Raw genomic sequence first — 24,504 nt, forward strand, 5'->3', positions numbered from 1 at the left:
TAAAATAATGACACAATTTTCTCATGAGCATTCCAATTTCTTCTTCCTTTAATAATCTATAACAATGTTATGCAAGGATTAAAGCCCACCAAAGACGTTTGAAACATCATTCATTTATTTTGAAGGCTTTGACATCAATCTTTATGATAAAGTACATCACAACATAATTTTTGTTTTAAGTTTTTTTTTGTACATGTTGCAATTGTTGATTGTTTTATGTTAGTAGATGATATTGCCTTGTGTATATGATGTGTGATAATACTAGTGGCAATTGTATTGTTTTATGCAACCCATATTTATGTGCTTTTGCATTTTGTCATGCATTTATTTATTTAATTCTTATTTCTAGAAAGAAAGTGCCTCAGTCCAAGAACTTGGGATGCTAGTAAGGTTTTGACTTGCTTGTTTGAGTTAAACTTCAGCTTGTTATTTTTGTAAAATAACCTATGGAGTGCGTGGAACCATGCTCATAGAATTGATGAAGGGAAACAAAGATAGTATTAATTCGGAAAGAGAATAATCTCAATTGGATTGTGTTGTTTTTAAACTTTGTTATATTACCACCTTATGATTCAATTTTAACACTTTGTTTGATCGATTGGATAGGATGTGATATGATATGTATATCTCATTGGATAGAATATATATATTTTAGGATATTATTTCTTATGGATATGATATTCTTAAGTATTATATTTCATGTGATATGTTATGTTGTATTTATATTTAGTTTATCCATAAAAAATAAAAAATATTATATTTTAATATTTAACGTTTGTTTAAAAATTATGTTACATTCTAACATTTGATATTAAAAAAAAAAAATCTAAACCTCTTTTGTATTATTTATTTACTTGTTATTAATATTCATGATTAAAATATTTATTTTTTAAAATTTTATATTATTTTATTCAATATATAAAAATAATTTGTATATATTAAGTAATACATATATATATATATATATATATATATATATATTATAATACATTAAACATATGTTTAGTTCTTTTTCTTTTGAACTACAAATTTATAATCATTTTAATCATTTTTTTTTTTTTTTTTGCAAAATAAGAAAATAAACAAATGAAAAAAAAATGAAAAGAATAATTTATGATACATGAGATATATAAATCCCATATTTTAATTTAGGATTAATATATTTTATGTATAAGGGATATTAAAAAGAAATTGGATAATATATGTCACCACTTTGTCGTATTATCAAATATAAGATAAGATAAAATGCATCACTTGCTATATACATTTTTTTGTATATTATGTTTGGTTGAACATAAAATATGATAAGTAATTGGATAACATATCTTATCCTATTTCAATATGGAATGAGATGAGTGATGGGGTAACATATTCCATTTCATGGACAATATAATGTATCTTTCCCATTATTAGGATCACTTATCTCATTCCATTGCCAACTAAATATGAGATATGATATATCATCTTAAGTTTTTATCTTATCCCATGTATAATTTGCTAACCAAATATGATCCTATATAATATTTTCATGTCTATTATTTGTAAATAATAGAAGATTAGTAGTCCATGGAAGGAGAATTGAATATGATAAAAATTATTTAAAAACTTATTGATCTTCAAATTCTTTATTAATAAGCATATATGGAGCGAAAGATTTTCTTCAAATATTATCAACATATTATAAATCAAATATATCATGAGATGATTATTTTAAGTAATTGTAAATTTTAATTATGTTGTTATTATGCTAGAAACTTCAAGCATGATTGAGGCTTTTATTGAGAAAGTGGTATTCCACTCTTGTAGAACCAATAGAATGTAACCCCTAAAATTGAGTACTCTTGATCTTAGGTAATAACCTTGTGTTCATTACACTATGTGCGATCTGTTCACTTTTGTAAAGTAATGTTTGTTAGGTCTCATGAGGCTATTTCTAATAGTGAGACTGAAAAAAAGAATGAGCATTGACTTTGATCAATGGAAAACTGATCAATTCCTTTATAACTTCTCCATTAAATAGCATGGAAGTATTATCTTTCTTCATGTCTGTTTCAAAAAAGAGAAAAATTAAATTAAAAAAATTGGTATCATTATCTTTTCTGATAACAACATACTTTGGCATCATTAAGTATTACTTCTTTAGATTTCCCAACTTCTCTATCTTTATTTCCATTGTTTGTCACATATGTTAGTGTAGTAGAACAATTGGCCATTTGTGTAGGAGTCCTTGGTGTAAAATCTGTTTCTGTCATGGTCATTGTCCCTTCTTGCACATAAGACCTTAAATAATTTTGAGCAAAAAGAAAAAAAAAAATTGTCGTAGATGTAATTATTTGCTAATGAGATGAGGTTTATACATCTCATTAATAATAGTATTTTCTTTCCTTGCAAATCATCCATATAGTCGAGGATATGACCTTCGATAAAACTCATTCTCATATATATATATATATATATATAATTTTAATGAAAATGCATTTTTTTTAAATCAAAAAATTGTATGTATATATGTATGTATGTATGTATGCAATGGTTGTAATATCATTAATTCTAAATATTATCGACATTCTTGTTTAACAAACTACAATAAGACATTGATTCTATATTTACATTGCTATATATGTTAAAATATAATAATGATGTGAAATAATTTTTATGGAAAGTCTTTAAAATGTAGATTTTCATAGCTTGTCATATACACATAAAAGAAATGGATACAATTTGGATTTGCATTGAATTTGGCATGTGGCAAAAACTCATTTTCTCATGTTAGTTTTATAAGCTTCGAGTTTTGGTGTAATATGAATTGTGAAAGGTGTTTGAATTTTTACACATGTATTAGATATTTTAATATGCATTGAACACATTATATACTATATAAGAGAAATCGTGGATTGCTTATATTCCATCCCATGTGTATTCTAGAGCAATTTTGTATGTGCATTATGCTTTGGGAACATTAAAGCCAAAGCAAGATTAGTTCTTTTATGGTAGGAAAATTTTGGCATTTGTACAAGGGTTTTTTTTACTAGTTTCATGAAAGGGTATAGAAAGGCCAATCCATGCATCTCCCTTATCGTAGATTGTTTTCTTTCACAAATACTATGCACTACATTAATATGTTAGTGCATTAGGTTGATTCGTTTAAGTAGGTAATTTTCTTCCATTCATCTTAATTGAATTTTTTTTATATTTTTCTTGTGAAAGGACAATCCATGCATGTCCCTTATTCTAGAATGTTTTTCTTTTGTAGATACTATCCACTATATTAATGTGTTGGTGCATTAGGTTGATTAGCTTAAATTTGTTTCACTTATCTTAGTTTAGAATCTTTTATATTCTTTTATGACTTTTACTCTATTGAAAATTTAAAGTTACTGCATAATCAATAGAAGACCACACTGTAGGGAATCTCAGATCACTTCGTTCCCTATCCTATGACAAGGTTAGGTGCATGATTTTCTTCTCAGGCCTTTAGATCTTAGCAACAAAAGCAAAAGATGTACTTTTAAACAAAAAAAAAATCTAGATTTTATGGTCTTGAAAACATTACCTCTAATTTAGACATTCCCAAATCAATTCTTTTTGTTGAAGATGAAGCCTGAAGTCTCCAAAGGTCTCAAACGCCTAAGATCTTCCGCCTAATGACTCACTTGTTCCTTAGCACCCTAATGACTCACCATATTTCTTCTCTCTATGTGGTGGAAGATGATTAATTAGAAACCCTAACCCCTAAGGGAGTATTTATAGTCTTAAGTGACTTAACCTCACAAGGGCTTACATCACTTAATATGGCTTAATAGGTCGTAATTGATTAATTAACGCCATAAGACCATCTAGTTAATCAATTAGCCTAATCCAAAGATTTTGTTCACTAATGCGCAACCTTACATACTTATCAAAATGCTCTTATGCACATAAATGAACTAAGAGTCGATCCAACCCTCATAGATTGTGCTAACAAGGTATATTAGCTTAAGCGAGGAACATTGAGACCCATAAGATAATATCGGCTACCGTAGAATTCAATTCTAAAGTTGATTCAATAAAAAATTATAAAGAATCAACTACACTCTAGTATCCTATTTAAATTATAACAAGACATTAAGTGCTTGGTTCCATGACCTGTTATCCATTGTGTACACTCTCCTCATGAATTGGAGTTCGTAGTCTAATAAAGTGAAAACTATTAATCTTTCAAGACTATTTCTACTATCCTCAAATTGCAAATCCTCCTATTATGTAATTAATTGACATATCTTAGCTCTCTAAGAGCTTATGTCAAGTTTCACTTAAGGAATTAACATGACTATAGTTTACATGAGTACACATCCTTAGGATCACCCAAATGGACACTTTGTCTCAATCTCATGAGATATCATGATGTCTTTATTGAGAATACCTATTGTTAATAGCTTCCATCAATAGTGACCCAATCCAAAAGGAATATATGATCACTTTAGGATCTCACCCGTAAGTCAAAGCCACTATAACTTGGACATAAACTCAATATTCTCTTAAGGTTGAGAGACAACACAATGAAGTAGCTTGGTGAAGTCATGACTACTTGATCACCTTATTCATGGCTCACCATAGGTCTTGTTTAATTTGTAATTATACACACTAGTGCACTCTATTGGGAACCTTGGATTGCTCTGTTCTCATGCCCTGGATCTTATAGGGTGCATGCATCTATCTCTAGGCATCTCTAAATAGGAGCGAAATAAAATGACAATAAAAGCTATTATTAACTATAAATCTCAAGATATGAACCCCCCATACTTGGATTTGGATGTTCCCAAAATCAACTCGTTACAATGAAGAACATGTCTGAATAGTTTGAAGGTCTTATACACTCAAGATCTTCCACTCAAACCATGATTTTAGCACTCTAAAATGTGGGCTTTGGAAGGGTGAAACTTTGGCTCTCTCTCTATGGAGGTGGACAGTGACTAACTAAAGTCATTAGGAAACCCTAACCCATAAGAGGGTATTTATAGGGTTGCCCATTAGGCTTAAGTAACTTGAGCCCATCAAGGTTTGGGTCACTTAATCTAATTCAAAACGGATCTTAATTGATTAATTAACCGTATAAGGCTATCTAATTAATCAATAAACTCATTCCAGAGACTTTTTTTCATTATTCCTTATGCAACCTTACGTAATTACCAAAACACCTTTATACACAAGAATGAACCTAAAGCCAATCCAATTCTCATAAACCATGTCATCATGATATATGAGCTCATAGTGGGGACCACTGAGACCCATAAGAGTACTGGCTCCCTCAAAATGTAATTCTAAATTTGATTCAACATTCCACTAAAAAAAAATCAATTGCACTTCAGTACCCTATGTAAATAACAATGAGATGAAGCTTGAGTTTGTGACCTACTATCCACTGCATGCAAACCCCCCATAAGCTAGTGTCTGTAATCTAACAAAGTAGTGCTATCACCTATCAAGATTACCTTTCCAATCATTGAGTTATAGATCCTACTTTTTATGTGATCAACTGACATACTCTAACTCCAAGGAGTATATGTTAAATTCTACTAAATTAAGGGATTACTATGACTATAAATTTCATGATCACATGCCTTTTGGATCACCCAAGGAAACACATTGTTTCAATCCAATAAGATTTCATGGTGTCTTTATTGAGAATACCTATTGTCACTAGCCTTCATCAATATTGACCCAATGCATAGGGATATATGATCACTTTAAGGTCTCACCCATAAGTCAAAGTTGCTTGTTGATTTTGACATAGGCTTAGTATCCTCTCAAGGTTGAGAGTCCAACAACTTAGTGAATCATGACAATTAATAACCTTGCGTCATGATTCACCGTATGTCTTGTCCAGTGTGCATCACATACACTAATGCACTCATCATGTGAAACTCATCTTAACAACTAAGACAAGTCATCCCTTCAATTAAGAGGTAGTGCACTACATTCTTTATTGGATCACCCAAATCCATGAATCAACTATGGATAATTTATCTACTTGTACTTTCTATATAACTTCTAATGCACTCAAATCATGTTCAATGTAAGAAACGTGAATTGAATGCTCAAATCAATGTCAATACACCAAAAGGATAGCAAGTAGATAGTTTAATCTAATTTTGTTACATCATGTCTTGCTTTTAGTTACTCAATCTTAACACACTCACCATAGAAAACACATCTCGATGGTTAAGACCAATCATTCCTCCAATTAGGAGGTGATGCACTACAACCTCTAATGGATTGCCTAGACCCATGAGCCAGTTGTGAACAAGTCATCATTATGCAAAGAACCCATGATTTGGATATTTCGTGTAACTCTTAATGCACCTAAGTCAAGTACAATTCAAGAGGTGCATGTGAAAATGCTTATAAAGTATAATACATGGAATGACGATAGATAAAAGAAAAATATGAACTTTATTAATAAATAATAAATTCCAAAATTTATTACATCATCTCATGCTTTTAAGAGGTCTATCCAAACATTCTCTCACTAGCCTTTAAAGCATATTTTAGGATAGAGCCCTTAAAAGCGTGACATGATATAATAAACTTTTGGATTTTATTATTTATTAATAAATTTCTAGGTCACTTTTATCTATCCTCATTCTATGCAATATACTTTGTAAGCATTTTGACCAATATCTCTTGTATTGTACATGACTTAGATACATTAAGAGTTGTATGAAAGATTCAAGTTATAGGTTCTTTACAGGTAAATGACTTGGTCACAACCAGTTCATGGGCATAGGCAATCCATTAGAAGTTGTAGTGCATTATCTTCTAATTAAAGGGATAGTTAGTCTTATTTACTCATTTGATAACTTTTACAAAATTTGATAATTGAGAAAAAAAATGAAATTGCATAAAATTCGAACAAACAAACAAAAAATAAAATAAAATAAATAAACTAGATAAAAACTCTTTGACTTTTTTCATGGTATTAAGTATCCATCCAAATCATAAGATATAGAAACTATACATAAATTGAGAATGAAGAAAAAATAACCAAAATAACATAAAATACATAAGTATCAATCCAATATTCATAAACCAACATATAGAACTGAGAAAATTTGAAAATAAACGTAAAGGGGAAAATATACCCTATATACAAATGAGTCCAACAACAACAATAACTCTTCATGGCTCTTTACAGCTTCTAGGTGAAGCTAAAAATAAAATACAAACACTCCATCTCAACATCTTTAAATAAAAAATAAGAAAACTAGAAAATACAAAAAAAAAAAAAAAAAAGTGAGTAGTTGTCTGCCTTCTTAAAAGCCCCCCTCAATCTTGTCTTCCTTGTTGCTATATAATATTGTTTCTATCAAAGCAATCATAGCTCTCAAAAAATAATCATCAAACTAGAGATAGGGTGGCATAGCCATTTTTCTCTTCCCTAGAGAGTCTTTTTCTTGTCAATTTTGTCGTTTCAACCAATCAAACCATGCAAAAATAAAAACCCAAAAGAGAACAAATAAGAGGCCCAAAGCAAATAATAGTAAGCCCAATCCAATAAAAAACAAGTCCAAGTGAAATACAGCCCAATAACAAATATGCAAATAAACCCAAAATAACAATTGAATTACATGGCCTAGAAGGCCCACATGAACATAAGCCAAAATCAACAAATAGTTACTATAGAGATCAAAGGGAAGACTTACGCATGTCTTTGAAGCCTAAGGAAGATGAAAGTGCGGCAGCCATGGATGATGGAAATGGGTGTTATGCCAACGAAAGCTTTGATACCAACAATGTTAGTTCAAGAACACAAAGATAAAACAATCACACATACGGTACACGAGGTTTTAACGTGGTTTGGCCAATCATGCCTACATCCACGGATGAGAGATAATGATTCCACTATACAATAGAGAATATTACAGAGGACAGAACCAGATATAATTATTGGGTTCCCGAAACATCCCATGTTTCCCCACTCATTGTATCCATAACTTACTATGAGCCCTCTAGCTCCACCGGGTACCTCCCATTCTTCCTCACATCTCTATCCACCTTGTATAGTCTCTATAGGCCCATCTCCATCTCATAACTTTTTCCCCTCATGACCTAGAATATTTATAGAGATATTTCCAACAACCTTCCTTATTCTATAAAGAAGTTTAATATTACAATAATATATCAACCTACAAATATTCTATATAATATTCTTTACACAAAAGGAATCTTGAGTGGGTATGAGTGTGGAAAAAAGAGAGAAAGAGTGGTGAGATATGGGGGAAAGAGAGAGAGAGAGAGAGAGAGAGAGAGAGAGAGAGAGAGAGAGAGAGAGAGAGAGAGAGAACGAGAGGTGAGGTGTGGGGCCTCGTCAATTGCAAGCCAGGATCGTGGCCAATGTTTAGTAAGTGGAGATGAGGGGTTGGTGTCGCGGGTTATGGTGGTGTGTGGCTAAAAGATGAGAGAAAGAGAGAAGTGAGTAAAATAGAGAAGAGTGGAGAGAGGGGAGCCCCGTCGACTACAACTAGCAAGTGAGATCGATGGTGGTGTCACCGGGTTTATGGAGTGGAGGTGTGGTGGAGCCATGAGATAGGTATGGTGGAAGGAAAGAAAAAAGAAAAAAAAAATGGCGGATGATGGTAAAAAAGAAAGACGAGGAGAAACAAAAGAAAAAAATTGAGAGAACAAAAAGAGAAGAAAGGAAGTGGGGCACCTTAGAGGAGCAAGAAAGATGAAGTCTTTAGGGAAATGGACCAAAATTTACTCAAACTAAAATGAGTAAGAAATGAGTCAACACTAGTGTCTAAAATTAAAGCAAAAGCTAAAAATGGGCACAACACAATTTTTGGGGTTTATGTTACTCTTACTTGATATGACATCCCAACAAAATTCTTAAGCCTTTTACTCAAAGAGAATTGAAATTAAGCTTTTTCATGAAGGACAATTTATATAGCCAAGCAACCAAATAATAAAGAATTAATTGATTAAAAAAATTAAAATAATTCCTTAAATGATAATCTAACCCCTTTCAAGTTCCCATATTTTTTATTTATAATAACCAATTTTTAACATAAATACTTTTAAAAAAAATAAGAATATATTTTAGAAAAACAAAAAATATAAAAAATGTGAATTTCCTAATTAGATTTTCAATAACCCTTTCAATTAATTAATTAAACAACCCAATGATAAACAAGAAATAAATGAGGAAGAAACTTGAACACGCCATAGAACGCACACATCTTTCGAATTCTTTACACGTGGCTTCTCACACGCTCATGGACATGTCTAATGCATTCAATGGCCAAAACAACCAATATTAGACTAGTGAGATTTGGATGTGTAAAAGACCTAAACGAATAAACAACAAAATCAACATAATAATAGGTTTCTCAAATTGCTTTAAAAGGCTTAAAAATAGTGTATTCTCTCACACAAACAAATGCATCCAAATCCAGACAGCACCTACAATTGAAAACCATTGTCTATTGTCTTGTTGCTAGTCAACAAAATTCTCTTCCCCAATTCAGGTTTACCTAGCATTAATAGTGAGGCCCATTGCACCCTTAGACATCCCCCCTCCCCTTCAACCGCCAGCTTTGTTCACCATTTATTGCTGGGCACACTGCACCCTCTGAGCACCACCATGAATATCCTCATCCTCTTCATATGCCTCCTGGGCAGCCTGCTTCCTCCGCATCTCCTCCTCAATGTTGACATCATGCAAGGTAGTCTCCTCACACTCATCAATCTCCATATCAGTCAACTGTGTTGAAGTCCTCGGAGGCAGCACTGCTTCAAGAGCTTTGCACTGATCCGTGTTCAGGGAGTCAGGGAAATCCACTGCAAAGTGAATGTACAATTTCCCCTTCATGAATGGCTTCTGGTAAATGGGCATTCCTTCGTCATTTATAGCCTTGAATTGGTCTGTATTGCAACATAGACAAGGGTCACAACCAAGAAAACAGAAAGTCAAAGCCCAGAGCTGAAATTTCAGGAGAATATTTTTATTCTCTTACAATATCGCAGACAGCATTGCAATAGTCCTCCAAAATGGAAACTCATAAAAAAAATGCAACCAAAACCACATTTATGAATAGACGGCATATCTAAACTTCAGAAGAGAATTTCCATGTCATGCAGAAAGCTCAAATACCACTGAAACTTACCAGGCTTGACCACTTCTCCTGGATGGGATTTAATGAGAAGCTGTCTACCATCCAAATGAGTCAGTATAAATTGAAATCCACAGAGTGCCTCGGTCAGGGATAAGGTGTGCTCAACAAACAAGTCATCACCCTTGCGCTTGAACTTAGGATGCTCTTTCTGTTGTAGGACGAAAACTATGTCACCTGTGACTGTGTCAGGCTGCAAGGAGCTCAAACCATATTCACAAATCAATAACAACACATGAGGAATATGTTTATAGACACCAAAAAGTATGCAAGATGCTTTGTTTATCAATGAAGAAACAGATTGATAACAAATATAGAATTAGACACTTTGACTCAGCCGCTTCATCAGCTTCTCCAGGGAATGTTATCCTCTGTCCATTTTGCATCCCCTTCTCTACAATGACCTCCAACACTTTCTTCTCTTGTACAACCTTCTCACCCTTACACTGTGGGCATCGATCCTTGTCATTAATGGTCTCACCTGTACCTTTACACTCATTGCAAGGATGTTGCATTTGCTGGATCATAGAGGGGCCAAGGTGTCTAATAGAAACTTTCATCCCAGATCCTTGACACCCAGAACACTTCATTGATGCACCTGACTTGGACCCTTTCCCCTTGCAAATTATCACCCCAATCAAGATATAATATAAGTCACAAACAAAGTCATAAGATGCAGACACGAAACTGCAGAAAACTGAGAATACTGCAAAGTTTGTACCCACCCCTTGCACTTAGAGCAGATTACATTGCGAGAAAGGGACAGTTTCTTGGATGTCCCATTGTAGAGATCTTCCAGAGAAACCTTAAGGGGGTGGATGACGTCCTCCCCCCTTCTTTGCCTCCGGCCTCTGCTGCTTCCACCACCTAAGCACATAAAATTTCATCCAACAGTTAACAATGTTCACTCATGCCGGTAGCTCAAGCTTTGATTTCAAAATGAACAAAGACTCAAGTCTCTTACCACCAAATGGGTTGCCACCAAAGAAGGATTGGAATATGTCAAAGGGGTCATGGCCGCCACCGCCACCACCCATTCCTTCTTTCAGAGCATCTTCTCCGTATTGATCATATATCTCCCGCTTCTCCGGGTCGCTCAATACCTCATAAGCTTGTGCCAACTCTTTAAACTAAAAGACAAAAGCAAAATTTCACAAGCAAATTACCATTTATTATCACAAACCAAAGCCAAAATGGAACAGTCTGATCATCACAAATACACAAACTAACATCATGATGATTCCAAGCATCCAACCTCACATCTTCCGTAACAAAAAAATCTTTAGCATTTGGAAAGCTCATCATATTAAAAATACTCATATTCATGAACTATTTCATAAAATCTATCAATGCATCAAGTACATTAAATCCAAATGAAAACATAGCAAAATCATTCCTGTCCCCGCTGATGATAAAGAAAGACACTTAGACACATCGAGCAAAGAGATCCCAACAATTCAATTTTTATTTTTGGCTATAATTTCAGGAAGCTAACACGATACATCCAATCATTTTGTTTCATCATTCAGTTTTCCAGCAACCAAAGAAACTGAATCATAAAACCAGTACCTTCTCCGGGTCACCACCCTTGTCAGGGTGGTTCTTGATCGCCGCCTTCCTATACGCCTTCTTCAGATCTTCCTGCGAAGCGTTCTTGGAAACTCCAAGAACATCATAGTACTTAGTGTTATCGCTTTTCTTGGGAGCCCTACCAAACATTTTATCGGATTCCAAGCAACCCCACCGAAAAATCTACCCCTCGATCCTGCAAATAAAATCAACAATCAAAACCGCCATATAAATATATTTTAAAAAAAAATCCTGCAATTTCTGAACAAGCAAACAGGAAATTAACAGAATTCTAGGGAAAATTAGATACAAAACGAACCGATCCTGAAAAGAAAACCTAGATTGAGTAGGGAGATAGGAATCGCAGAGGATCTGCTTAGCGGAGAGAGCAGAGCACGCTCGACGGCAAAAGAGGGTTGCGTTGGTCTACCAAGTCTTTTATTTATTGAAAATTTTGGACGGTCCAGATCGATTCTTTTATACCAGTGTTAGGAGAGAAGCCTCTAGAATAGTCTATACTTTTCCATCCGTCCTCTCATATGCCCACCACCGTTACAGCTAAATAATCCTTTCCTTTTTTTTTTCTCTCTCTTCTTTTCGAATTTTCCCATCCTCCACATGTGATAAAAATAAATAAATAAATAAATAATAAAAAACTGGGTTTTGACTCACTTAATTAAAAATATATATATTTATTATAAATAAATTATCAAATTAAGACATCAAAATTTATGATTTTACTTTTATAATTTATTAAAAAGTAATGTATTTCAAATATCTTTTAAAATAATTAATAAATTATGTCTCTATCCTTTGTGCTCGTGGTGTTAATGATTTTGTACTTAATAATTTAAAATAAATTAAAATTAAAAAATTAAATACATTTTACCCTTTATTTTCAATGATGTTTATATTTTACCCTTTTATATTTAAATTTTAATAATTTTTTTTCAAATTTATTAAAATACAATATTTTGTCCCTTAGATTTATTAAAAAGTCAATAAATAGTTTGTTCAAGGAAGAAACAATGTTCAAATATAAAAAAAAAATATTTATTACTAAAGTTCGAAGTTGCAACACTTTGCATTCACATGCAAAAATAGTCATGTAAATATCTTTCTAAATAAAAAAAAATAGAATTAATAGTTAAACTAATAACTACTATATTTTAAAAACATTCAATAAATTTTACTCAATTTCATAGTAGTCTTTGAAAAAAAGTACAAAAAGGATCTATTTCTTTTATAATTTTATAAAAGGGTTTGTAATTAAGGTAAATTATTGGTATTTAATAAATTTAGGGGGCAAATTGTCGGGTTTTAAATATGAGGGGTAAAGTGTAAAACAAGCCCAAAGTTGAGGGGATAAAATGTATTTATCCCTAAATTAAATTACATTTAAATTATTAATTTATATTAAATCCTCAAATTGATTTTTTTTATATTATCTTATTAAGTTATTTTATTTAATATAATTAACATATTTAATAACCTAAATTAAATAATTAAGTGATACTACATCATTGAATAATTTATCAAAGAATCTTCTAATTAAAAGCCATTTAATGGTAACAACATCTTGTTTTTAAATTTACATTTTTGACCAATTATTCTTTTAATTAAATGTCACTTTCCTCTTATTAATTCATGGAGGAGCAATCAGAACAGGAGTAGAAACAACATGTTTTTAATGTACATATAGAATGATATATGGACTAACCATGACCAAGAACAAACAGCAGTGATTGAAATTCAGTTATTAAATCTTAACCTTACAAAGAAATTATTTTATGAAAATAGAGAATTAGTTCGTACGGACCATTTGTTAAACAATGAAAGTGCTGCTTAGAGTATTAAAAAAATCATTACATATGTTGAGAGTAGTCATTAGAAATTCAATGTATTAAGTTTCACTTTTTTAAAGTCAATGTGGATATTCCATTTTGCCCTAATAGTATATGTTATTTCATCATATTGGTCCTTCTTGTCTTGTGTTTTTGTGTAGTATGTAAGGTCCTCGTTTTGCTTAGTTGTTCTTGTACTCTTTGATGGTTCATCCATTACTCGATTTTAGCACTGACTCTTAAACTACTTTTAGAGACCTTTTAGTAGCACCATATGTTTTCCCAAAGTTTTGGCACGTTTAGAGCTTTTACGGGCTCTTTTGGCACATCTAAACCATTTTTTTTGCCTCAATTGATGTAGGAAACCGATTCAATGGATTCAATCGGTCTGGACAACTAGTTCAATCGGTTGAAGTGACAATGTGACCAATTCATTATGTTTTCAACTTTTCTCCCCCGTTTTAGCCGCTTTTTGAGTCATTTCTTTTTTGTCTTTTTTTTTTTGGGTTTCCTAGGTTGGTTTTGGAGGGTTTTTAAGGGCCTTAACCTGGGTTAAAGGTCTTTTTAATTTTGGTTTTGTTTAAGAGAGTTTTAAAGTAAATTTAAGCTTTGATAGAAATGATGACATGTGTCAAAATCTTCACCCTTCCTTGACCTATAAATAAGGGTCTTGGAGCTCATTTTTAAGGGACTTCTCTCTTGGTTTTTTAAGGAAAACTCTGCTAATTTTTCCGAAGGATGATAGGTTCTTGGGACTTCTCACTTGTGAGGTGATTTTAAGTTCATCTTCATTTTTGCTTTCTTCTATTTATTTTCAATTTGTTTATATATTTCTTTTATTCTTGAGATGATGAATATAATAGATGTGGATATTATATTAGGATAGAGCCTTACAAAGTATGACATGATGTAACAAATTTGCAATACGTTATTCATTTAATAGTATTCCAGGTTCACTTTTATCTATCCTTATTCCATGCATTATACTCTATAAGCATTCTGACCTAGAATCTCTTGTATTGTATATGACTTGAGTACATTAAGAGTTACATAGAAAATCCAAGTCATGAGTTCCTTGTAAGTAGATGATTTTTTCATAACTAGTTCATGAACTTAGGCAATCCATTTGAGGTTGTAGTGTATCACCTCTTAATTGGAGGGATAACTAGGCTTGGTTGTCAGGATAGGGTTCCTATGATGAGTGCACTAGTGTGTATGATTACACACTAGACATTACCTACAGTGAGTCATGATATAAGGCTATCGAGTAGTCATGACCTTACCAAATTGCTATACTATATAGTCTTTCAACCTTAAGAGAATAGTGAACTTGTGTACAAGTTAGAGGTGGCTTTAACTTACGGGTGAGATAATAATTTAATTATATATTCCTTATGGATTGGGTCATTATTGATGGAAGTTGGTGGTAACAAGTATTCTTAATAGAGGCACCATGATATCTTATGTACTTTGAGATAGTTTGTTCTCTTGGGTGATCCTAAGGAGTGTCATAATGAAATTTGTGGGCTCATAATAATTTCTTTAGTGGAATTTGACATATGTTCTTAATGAGCTAGAGTATGTTGTTTGATCACATAATAAGAGGATCTATAACTCAAGGATTGTAGAGGTAGTTTTGAAAGGTTGATAGCTTTCACCTTGTTAAACTATGAATGACTAGTTCATGGGGAGATTGTACACAATGGATAGCAGGTCACAGACCCGAGCAGTTGGTGTCTCGTTATGATATACATAGGGTATTGATGTGCAATTGACTCTCTATTATGGGATGTTAAGTCAACTTCAGAATTGGATTTTGAGGAAGCTAGTACTATCCTAGAGGTTCTAATTGTCCCTGCTCAATTTTATATTCTTTGATGACACAGTTTATGAGGGTTGAATGAGTTTTTAGTTCACTTTTGTGCATAAAGAGAGTTTTGGTAATTATGTAAGGTTGCACAAAGATAAATGAATGATATCTCTGGATTGGGCTAATTAATTAATTAGAACCTTATTGGGTTAATTAAATAGTTAGCTACCTTCTTGGGCTAAATTAAGTGACTGAAGCCCATAGTAGGCTCAAGTTACTTAAACCTAGTAAGAAACCTATAAATCTTCAAGAGTTAGGGTTTTTGACTTTTTTTCATTATCTCCCTACAATTTAAAGTGAGAACCCTAGTCTCTAGCCTTGAGACCATCTTAGTGCCTAGACTCAAGAAAGAGTCATCGGGTGGAAGATCATGGTGTTTGACAAGATCTATTACAACTTTGGAGTATTCTATATCAACTAGAATAAATTCGGGAACATTTGGATCAAAGGTATGTGACATTATTCTCTAGATCTATATTTTTTGTGGTATCAATATTATTTTTTAAATTTAGAGAGTGTATGATAGATTTTCATGCATATTAATGATTCAAGGCACGAGAATAGAAAATTTTGGGGTTTCCCAACAACTAGTATCAGGGCCCTATGTTAGGATTTTGCATGTTGGATTTGTTCTATGGTGTGCTCATATTTTTTTTGTAGGGTTGGTTATTCATCCTATGACCTAATGGGATGAATGAATGTGATTGGTTTATTATATATTGAATCTACTAATAATTGTTGGTTTAAATGTTCTACATTCTAGTTTAGGTTGTAAACTCTGTGGTAAGGAGCATAGGATCTTTTCCTTGGTTGTAAAAATCTAGTTTTTATTTTCTAGATTGATTGTAAACTCTATTTCGAGGAGTATAGGATCTTTTTGTTGTAAACATTCACTTTTTCTTTTTTTTCTTTTTTTAATTTTTTTGTCAATCATGTAACTCAAAGAGATCATGGAAGAATTCCAACACATCATAGCAGATCCATGGTGAAGATTCCCAACCAGAAAAAAGGTAAGTTTTCTAATGAGGTGTCTACACAGTGATGTCAACTTTGACTCAAAATTAGGACAAGCTCCTATGAGTTTTTTGAGGCAAGCCACATATGGTTTGGAAGTTTAGGAAGTTAGAAATCAAACGCCTTAAACGGTTCATAAATCGAAGTTGAAATAAGGGAGATATGGTCAATTGAAGTAAGTTTCACAAAAAACATGTTGTTTCAGGATTGAGTTCAGACCAAATTGTTTTTGGTTGTTTGGGCTTGTTTTATGGCTTCTTTCTAGGCTAATTTTTTTTTTTTGGCAAAAATTGGGCATTTTAGGGTTTTCCAATTTTTACTAATCCTAATATTTGGTTGTTGGGCAATTTTGTTAAATTAAATTTTACCTATTTTTTAATTACCAAATATGCAACAGGGTCCCTAAAGGTTATAAAGAAATATTTGTTTAATTATTTCTTTATTTATTCTTTTTATTTTTTATTAATTGTATATGTGGCCTAAAATATGATATTTTGGTATTCTTAATTTGATATAAATTTTTATGGATTTTTCAAAGTTGGAAAACTTATTTCAATTAGAATATGCATGGTTATAAATTTTTATTTTAAGAAAAGATAAGTTGAAAAATAATTAAGAATTTTCTTTCCTTTGTTAAAATTAATTCTTAGAGATTTTAATTTTATTTGAAATCTTTTCAAATCATTGAGATCTTTAAGAATACAATATTTCTTTTTTGGGAAGAGCTCTTGTTTTTCCAAATTTTTATAAAATAATATTTTTCTTATTTTGTATAAGATTCTAATTTACCTTTTCTTGGTAAAATAAAAAACAACATGCCATATATAACTGGGATGAAACATGGATGAAACAAGTCAGAGACTTTGGTGGTTTTTGTTTTTCTATCCGAAGTTTGAATAGGTTCAAAGTTGTTTGAAATTTGTATAATAATCAATGCAAAAATTTCATTCATATTTTTTAATGTAACTTTTTAATTGACATTTGATTTACTCATTTTCATTGATATTGAATTGAAAAATTAAAATATTGATTATGATTTGTATAGGTGATAAAACTTAGAGCCCGTTTAACAATGATTTTAGAAAATGTTTTTAATATTTCTAATGCTTGAAAATTTTTATTATTTTAGTGTTAGAAATGTTAGAAACGCTTTATAAAATCACACCCAAATGGGATCTTAGACGTTAATTCAATAAAAACTAAATAAAAGATCTTAATTTTTTTTTTTTTGTTGAAGTTGTTTCTTGAAGAAACAACTTTAAATAAATTTTGTTGTTGTAAATTCAACATTTTTTTAATGCACAAATTTTGGATTTTTTTTTTCTTTTAACTCAAGTAACAACTTCTATTATATTTAAAAATTTTAATACAAAAATTTTATCTTCATAAAACAAATAAATTAAAATTAATTTTTTTTTAGTATTTTTGAATAATTTAAAATAATAAATAATGTGTTTAATTTTATTAAACAAATAAAATCAATGTTTCACATGACTAACTTTTATAAACAAATAAAACAAATTTCTTAACTTCATTAACTTCAACAATATAAATATAATTTTTTATGAATAGTAATTACATTTTATATTAAAAATATTTCTTGAAAATACACTTTCAAAATAAATTTAATTTTTTTTTAAATATATGATCGATATTTAAATGCAAAGTATTTTTTCTAAAGATATCTTTAACATAAATTTAATTTTTTTTTATTATTTTAATATATGATATGAAATGTGGAATGTTATGAAAATACAACTTCCAACCCGACCAACCAATTCCTCAATACTTTTAATATGGAAGGTATTTAATATAAATTCAATTTTTTAATATGAGGTTGATATGAAAATTGTAAAAGATGTCGATACATATTTAGTATAAATTTAATTTTTTTCGATGTATGATTGATATGAAAATTATGGAAGATCTATTATAAATTCAATTTTATGGAATTGTGGAATTGTTGTAAAATTATAAAGTGAAAGGATAATAAAACAAGAAAAGAGAAATTAGAATGTAGAAAGAGAATAGAATAGATTTTCATTAGAAGTATCTACCTTTTATAGGGGGTCACAAAGAGATATACATTAATGTGGATGATCATCCACAAGCTCCCATAATCCAATAAATTCTCATATTTTCTAACACTCCCCCTTGGATGATCATAAGAATATGGTAACTGCCTCATTAAAAACCTTGCCAATAAAACCCAGTGGGACAAAACCTGGACGAAGGAAAAAAGAGTGCAATATATCCATATTAGCATTCTCCCCCTTCATGTAAACATGATTATGATTTCTTTAACATTTCAAATGGTAGATCTCTCAATCTTCGCATTCCAATGTCATACCTTAATTTTTTCAATGTGGTCAAAGGTAATGCATTTGTGAATAGATCTGCTAGATTATCGCATGGCCAAATTTGTTGAACATAAATCTCACATTTCTTTTAGAGCTCATGAGTATAGAAGAATTTAGGGGAGATATGTTCAGTTCTGTCACCTTTTATGAATCCTCCTTTAATTTGTTCAATATAAACAACATTATCTTCATGTAACATGGTTGCATTACCTCTGATGGAAGGTAGTTGATTCGTTCCCAATTGAATTTATAACCTATATCACCATGCATTAGGATAGCTTTAGCTAATATAGCATAGTGGCTCTAGGTTCGTTCTCTGGGAAGGGTTTTCAACTCATAACTGATACCAATTCAAAGTTAAATTGGTGCTTTTTCATTTCAAGGTTAGCTTAAGAAATAAAACATAAACTTTGGTTAAATGAAGTTTTGTTTCAAGCTAACTAAAAAGAAAATAATAGAAATTATTTATGAAGAAAAACATTCCTTGGAGGTTTGGGTTTACAAGGGAGGTTCCTTATGCAAAAACAGAGCTCCGGTCATTTGGTTCATTTCCTCGCATTAGAGACTGAACATATAGTCAATTCTCTAACCGTTGTTGTACAGATGTAACCTTTAAATGGATTTCAGCTCTAATTCTCTCTCACTGATGCAACTGGCAATGGCTCGTGCCTCTCACCTAGCATTTGCCATTCAAGGTGATCTTTAACTTTGGACTTCCCTTCTCTAGCTCGCAAAAGATAACTAATGAATGTCTCCTTGGAGTCCAAAAGCTTACCAAGTGTTGGCAATTCTAGAAAATCCTACCTCCAAGTCACTTCCCAAAAGCTTGCAAGAGGTAAACTAGAGCATCTCCATGGACGGAGATCCCTTGCCTTACCAAAAGTTGGCTCAAGTGAATTGAAAGTGTTTTAAGTTAACTAAAAACATAGAAATCATTAAAGGATCACACTTTCTCCTCTTTAATGGCTGAAACCACAAAGCTATAAACTCTTGCACTTGGAACCTTTCCCGGCAACCTTAGCTCCAAGGAACTAAAAGTCTAGCCACTCATTCTCTGAGCAAACTTCCTCAGAGCTTGTTTGACTAGTAAGAAAAAGAATGAGAAAACAAAAATATATATGAAAAACAGAGCAAGTGCTCTGCAAAATATATTTCTTGTAAAATTGTACAAAGGATGCGTCTGAGAACAAGCTCCGACTCTCTACATCCTACCATATGTAAAGGAAATTACAAACTATATATAAGAGGTTATTCACCCTTTGTTCTTACTTAAAGACTAAGGAATCCTATGATAGGTGGATTACAAGGAGAGTTTGGGGATTTAGACATCAAATATCTAAAGCAAAATATCTCAAAATGTCGGTCGGATATATCAGGAAGCTTCAGGAGAACACCGCGGCACTGTGCAAAATCCGGGTAATCTGAATTGTCGGTCGCTGATGCTCTCCGGCTAAGCGCTATCAGAGGATCCGGATATGTCTGACCGGGGAATTTGAAACGCCCTGCTCTCCCATCTGGCGTCAGGCACCGTATGTGAATTATTCAGAGAAGATGGAACATCGGCCGGACAGAATTCCTCCCCGGGTGGAATGAGCTATGCCATGCGCCGCAAAGGGGGACCGTCTACGTGTGCAAGGTGTAGGGACCTCTCCCCCTGATGACACGGAGCACGCATTGCTATTTGGCGCAACTCCATCAGGATTTCCTCAGGGGACACGCGCCGCCATGCTATCCGGAGTAACTCCATCCAGATTCCCCAAGAAGACATGCGCCGCCATGCTATCCGGACTCCCTTAGGGAGAAGCACACGACACTCGTGAACATCACACTCCGGACAATAGCATATCCTATCTGGATATGTTGTCCAGATGGAAAACATTGACTAAAGTGAGCAAGCCTTGCTACAGCCCACGTTCCGCCGCCCTCCGATGGTGTGTTCGAACTCCCTATCCGGACATCTTTGCCATGGATTCCAAAGAACTCTCCTCAATCTCGAATTGCTTTGGTGATCAAAAAGCTATCAAAACACCAAAACTTAACACAATTTGATTAGAATTGATTGCAAGTGTCCTTAATATGTTAATTGGGTTAAAAGGTAATAACTACTACTCAAAGTATTTAAAAGAGTTAATTATAAGCTATCAAAATAGCACTTTTTGAGTAGTAATCAGTAGTTCACATGTTTCTTGTATATGTTGGATCATTGACCTTAGTCATACACATTCACGACTTGCTTCATGAATTGCAATAATTTTTGAATGATTTGAAAATGTGGCTACTATTGTTTATTTAACTGATCACCAAGATATTGTCATTCCACCATAAGTAAAGACATATCCCGTTTGAGATCGAGTTTATAAGGATCTAAAAGATATCCTGCATCTGCATACCCAATCAATTGTGATTTTGATCATTTTGAATAATATAAACACATGTCACTTGTTCCATAAAGGTATCGCAATATATGTTTAATCCCATTCCAATGCCTTTTAGTTGGGTCAGAATTGTATCTTGCTAGTAAGTTGATAGAGAATGCTATGTCTGATCTAGTACAATTTGCAAGATACATTAGTGCACCGATTGCACTGAGATATGGTACTTTTAAACCAAACAATTCTTCATTTTCTTTTTTATGATGAAATGAGTCTTTGTTCTTTTCAAGTGAACGAACAATCATAGGGGAATTGATTGGATGTGATTTGTCCATATAAAATCGTTTTAATACTTTTTTTATATATGTTGTTTGATGGACTAATATGCCATTTGAACAATGCTCGATTTGTAGGCCGATGCAATATCTTGTTTTTCCCAAGTCTTTCATTTCAAATGCCTTTTTTAAATAATTGACTGCTTTTGTGAGCTCTTCAGGAGTTCCTATAAGGTTTAAATCATCCACATACACTACAATTATTGTAAGCCCAAATTTTGATTTCTTGATAAAAAACACATGGGCAAATTGAATTATTCACATATCCTTCTTTTAACAAATACTCACTCAAACGATTATACCATATACATCTGGATTGCTTTAATCCGTACAAAGATCTTTGTATTTGATTGAGTACATGTTTCGAGGTTTTGGATTAGTTGTTTCAAGCAATTGGAATCCTTCGGGGATTTTCATATATATGTTAGTATCTATAATCCCATATAAATAGGTTGTAACAACATCCATAAGACACATATATAGTCATTCAGAGACTGTTAAATCTATCAAGTATCGAAGTGTGATTACATCCATTACAAGGGAATAAGTTTCCTCATAGTTTATACCAAGTCTTTGAGAGAAACCTTGAACAATAAGTCGTGTTTTATATCTTATGATTTCATCATTCTCATTTCGTTTTTTCACAAAGACCCATTTATATCCAACAGGCTTTATGTTTCCAGGTGTTTGAACTATAGGTCCAAATACCTCTCGTTTTGTTAACGAGTTTAGCTCTGTTTGGATTGCTTCTTTCCATTTTGGCCAATCATTCATTTTTTACATTCATTCACAATTTGTGGTTCTTGATATTCAACATTTCTCATGATGTCCATAGCCACTTGGAATGCCAATATATTATTTATGATAATGTCGCTACGGTCCTTTGTTTCTCCGGTGTGACTCATTGAGATCTCTTCAGTTCTAGATATTGGTATTTGATCAATTTATGCCTCTTCAAGAGCTAATTGTTTGTTAAGTTGGGTTTCATCATTTGACCCTTTCATATTTGTGAACTCTTCAGGAGTACTAAGTTTTTCATATGTTGTTCCTTTTCTTTTTCTATGAATTAAATCCTTTGCGCCAATAGGTTTACCATGCTTCAAGCGTGTCTTAGATTCATTTGCTATGTCATTCTCCAATTGTCCTTCAAGGACATCAATATGTGTTGGGGCGTTCACAACTGGCATGTGTGACTTTGTTACTTTCTTTATATCTGTGAAAGCATCAAGTAATTGATTTGCAAGTCCTTGCAAATGAACAATCCTTTGAGCTTCTAACTCACATTGTCTTGTGCAAGGATCAAGAAGAGACAAGAAGGGTACATACCATGTAATGTCTCACCATTCTTTTGACTTGTCTCCCCCTAATGAAGGGAAAACATTTTCATCAAAATGGCAATCTGCAAGGTGGGCAGTAAAAACATCATCTATGACTGGTTCAAGATAACGGATAATGGAGGGAGAATTAAAACCAACATATATACCAAGTCAATGTTGAAGTCCTAACTTAGAACGTTGAGGTGAAACTATGGGAACATAGACAACATAACCAAAAATAAGAAAATGTGAAACATTTGGTTAGGAGACTAAAGCAAGTTGTTAAGGTGAGCAATCATGATTAGCTGTAAGGCGAATTCGAATTAAAGTGGCAACATGAAGAATAGCATGCCCCCAAGCAGACAAAGACAGTTTTGTTCTCAAGAGTAATGGTCTTGCAATCAGTTACAAACATTTAATTAGAGATTCAGCTAATCCATTCTGAGTATGGGTATGAGCAACAAGATATTCAACATCAATGCCAACCAACATACAATAATCAAGAAATGTTTGAAATGAAAATTCACTAGCATTATCAAGACAAATTGTCTTAATAGGATGATTAGGGAATTGTGCCTTGAGTCGAATTATTTGAGCAAGTAACCTGGCGAAGGCAATATTTCTAGTTGAAAGAAGACAAACATGAGACCAACGAGTTGATGCATCAATTAAAACCATAAAATAACGAAAAGGTCCACTAAGTGGATGAATAGGTCAACAAATATCACCTTGAATACGTTCTAGAAAGGTTGGTGATTCATATTCAACCTTGGTAAATGATGGTTTAATAATTAATTTGCCTTGTGAGCAAGCAACACAATTGTAATCATTGGGCATCAGAATCTTCTGGTTCTTCAAGGGATGTCCTAAATAATTGTTGATGATAAGACACATCATGGATAATCCTGGATGACCAAGACGTTCATGTCATATCATAAAAGTTTTTAAGTCACAGAACTTCTGGTTCATGACAGCATATGACTCAATGGGTCTAATGATTGTTTGATATAACCCACAAGAATAAGAAGGAAGTTTTTCCAAGATGTGTTTTTTCCCATAAATAATTGAAGTAATGAGAAGGTATTCATTACTATCATCATTCATAGTTTCAATGTGATATCCATTCCGGTGAATATCTTTGAAACTAAGAAGATTTCACTTGGATTTAGCATAATAAAGGGCATCATTAATGTGGATTTTAGTTCCTCTAGGTAAAATAATAGTTGTTCTTCCGAAGCCTTGAATCAAGTCTACAAGACTTGATATTGTATTAACATTAGACTTAACCAACAATATGTTGGAAAAATATTTTTTATCACGAAGGATTGTGTGTGTTGTGACACAATCTGTAAGACATGCATCTACATTGGATGTCGTATGATGTACCAAGGTATGAGAAAGATCCATGTATCTTCAAATATAAATAAAGAGAAGAATTTAAATAAGAAATAATAAAATGTGAAATAAATAATGTGTTTAAAGATGATAACAAAATAAACATATTTGCAAAGAACTAAATAAGAACATAACATTTAATCATAAGAAACATTTCCATCACCAATTAGATGGTCAATTTTCCCATTAGGATTCTCAAAGAAATTTGAAACATCTAAATGGGTTAGATCTATTGGGCCATCACTATCAATGAAGTTCATTTCAACTTCCTTTCCTTT

The 24,504-nt window shown here is 32.4% G+C and overlaps 1 protein-coding gene across 2 annotated transcripts; it reads right to left on the reverse strand.

Moving 5' to 3' along the window:
* Positions 1 to 9,345: 9,345 nt before the first annotated feature.
* LOC117928553 (dnaJ protein homolog) lies at positions 9,346 to 12,145 on the reverse strand. Of its 2 annotated transcripts, none has more exons than XM_034848449.1 (7): positions 12,045 to 12,145; positions 11,721 to 11,916; positions 11,116 to 11,281; positions 10,877 to 11,018; positions 10,490 to 10,766; positions 10,146 to 10,344; positions 9,346 to 9,903 (listed from the first exon to the last, which is right to left on the reverse strand). In XM_034848449.1, the coding sequence occupies exons 2-7, from the start codon at positions 11,868 to 11,870 to the stop codon at positions 9,587 to 9,589; spliced, it is 1,251 nt and encodes a 416-aa protein (XP_034704340.1). In that variant the 5' UTR covers positions 11,871 to 11,916; positions 12,045 to 12,145; the 3' UTR covers positions 9,346 to 9,586. The 2 variants fall into 2 exon arrangements, with proteins under 2 accessions (XP_034704340.1, XP_034704341.1); XM_034848450.1 differs by having other exon boundaries at positions 11,721 to 11,912; positions 12,059 to 12,142.
* Positions 12,146 to 24,504: the final 12,359 nt, after the last annotated feature.

Source organism: Vitis riparia, chromosome 13, assembly GCF_004353265.1.
Source record: "Vitis riparia cultivar Riparia Gloire de Montpellier isolate 1030 chromosome 13, EGFV_Vit.rip_1.0, whole genome shotgun sequence".
NCBI classification, from domain to species: Eukaryota; Viridiplantae; Streptophyta; class Magnoliopsida; order Vitales; family Vitaceae; genus Vitis; species Vitis riparia.

Bases quoted from the DNA above. Each gene is read 5' to 3' on its own strand.
- LOC117928553 (XM_034848449.1), bottom strand. From the start codon at position 11,870: ATGTTTGGTAGGGCTCCCAAGAAAAGCGATAACACTAAGTACTATGAT. The intron at 11,282-11,720 runs GTACTGGTTTTA...TTTGTCTTTTAG, and splicing joins AGGGTGGTGACCCGGAGAAG to TTTAAAGAGTTGGCACAAGC. The intron at 9,904-10,145 runs GTAAGTTTCAGT...GTTGCAATACAG, and splicing joins AGGAGAAGTGGTCAAGCCTG to ACCAATTCAAGGCTATAAAT.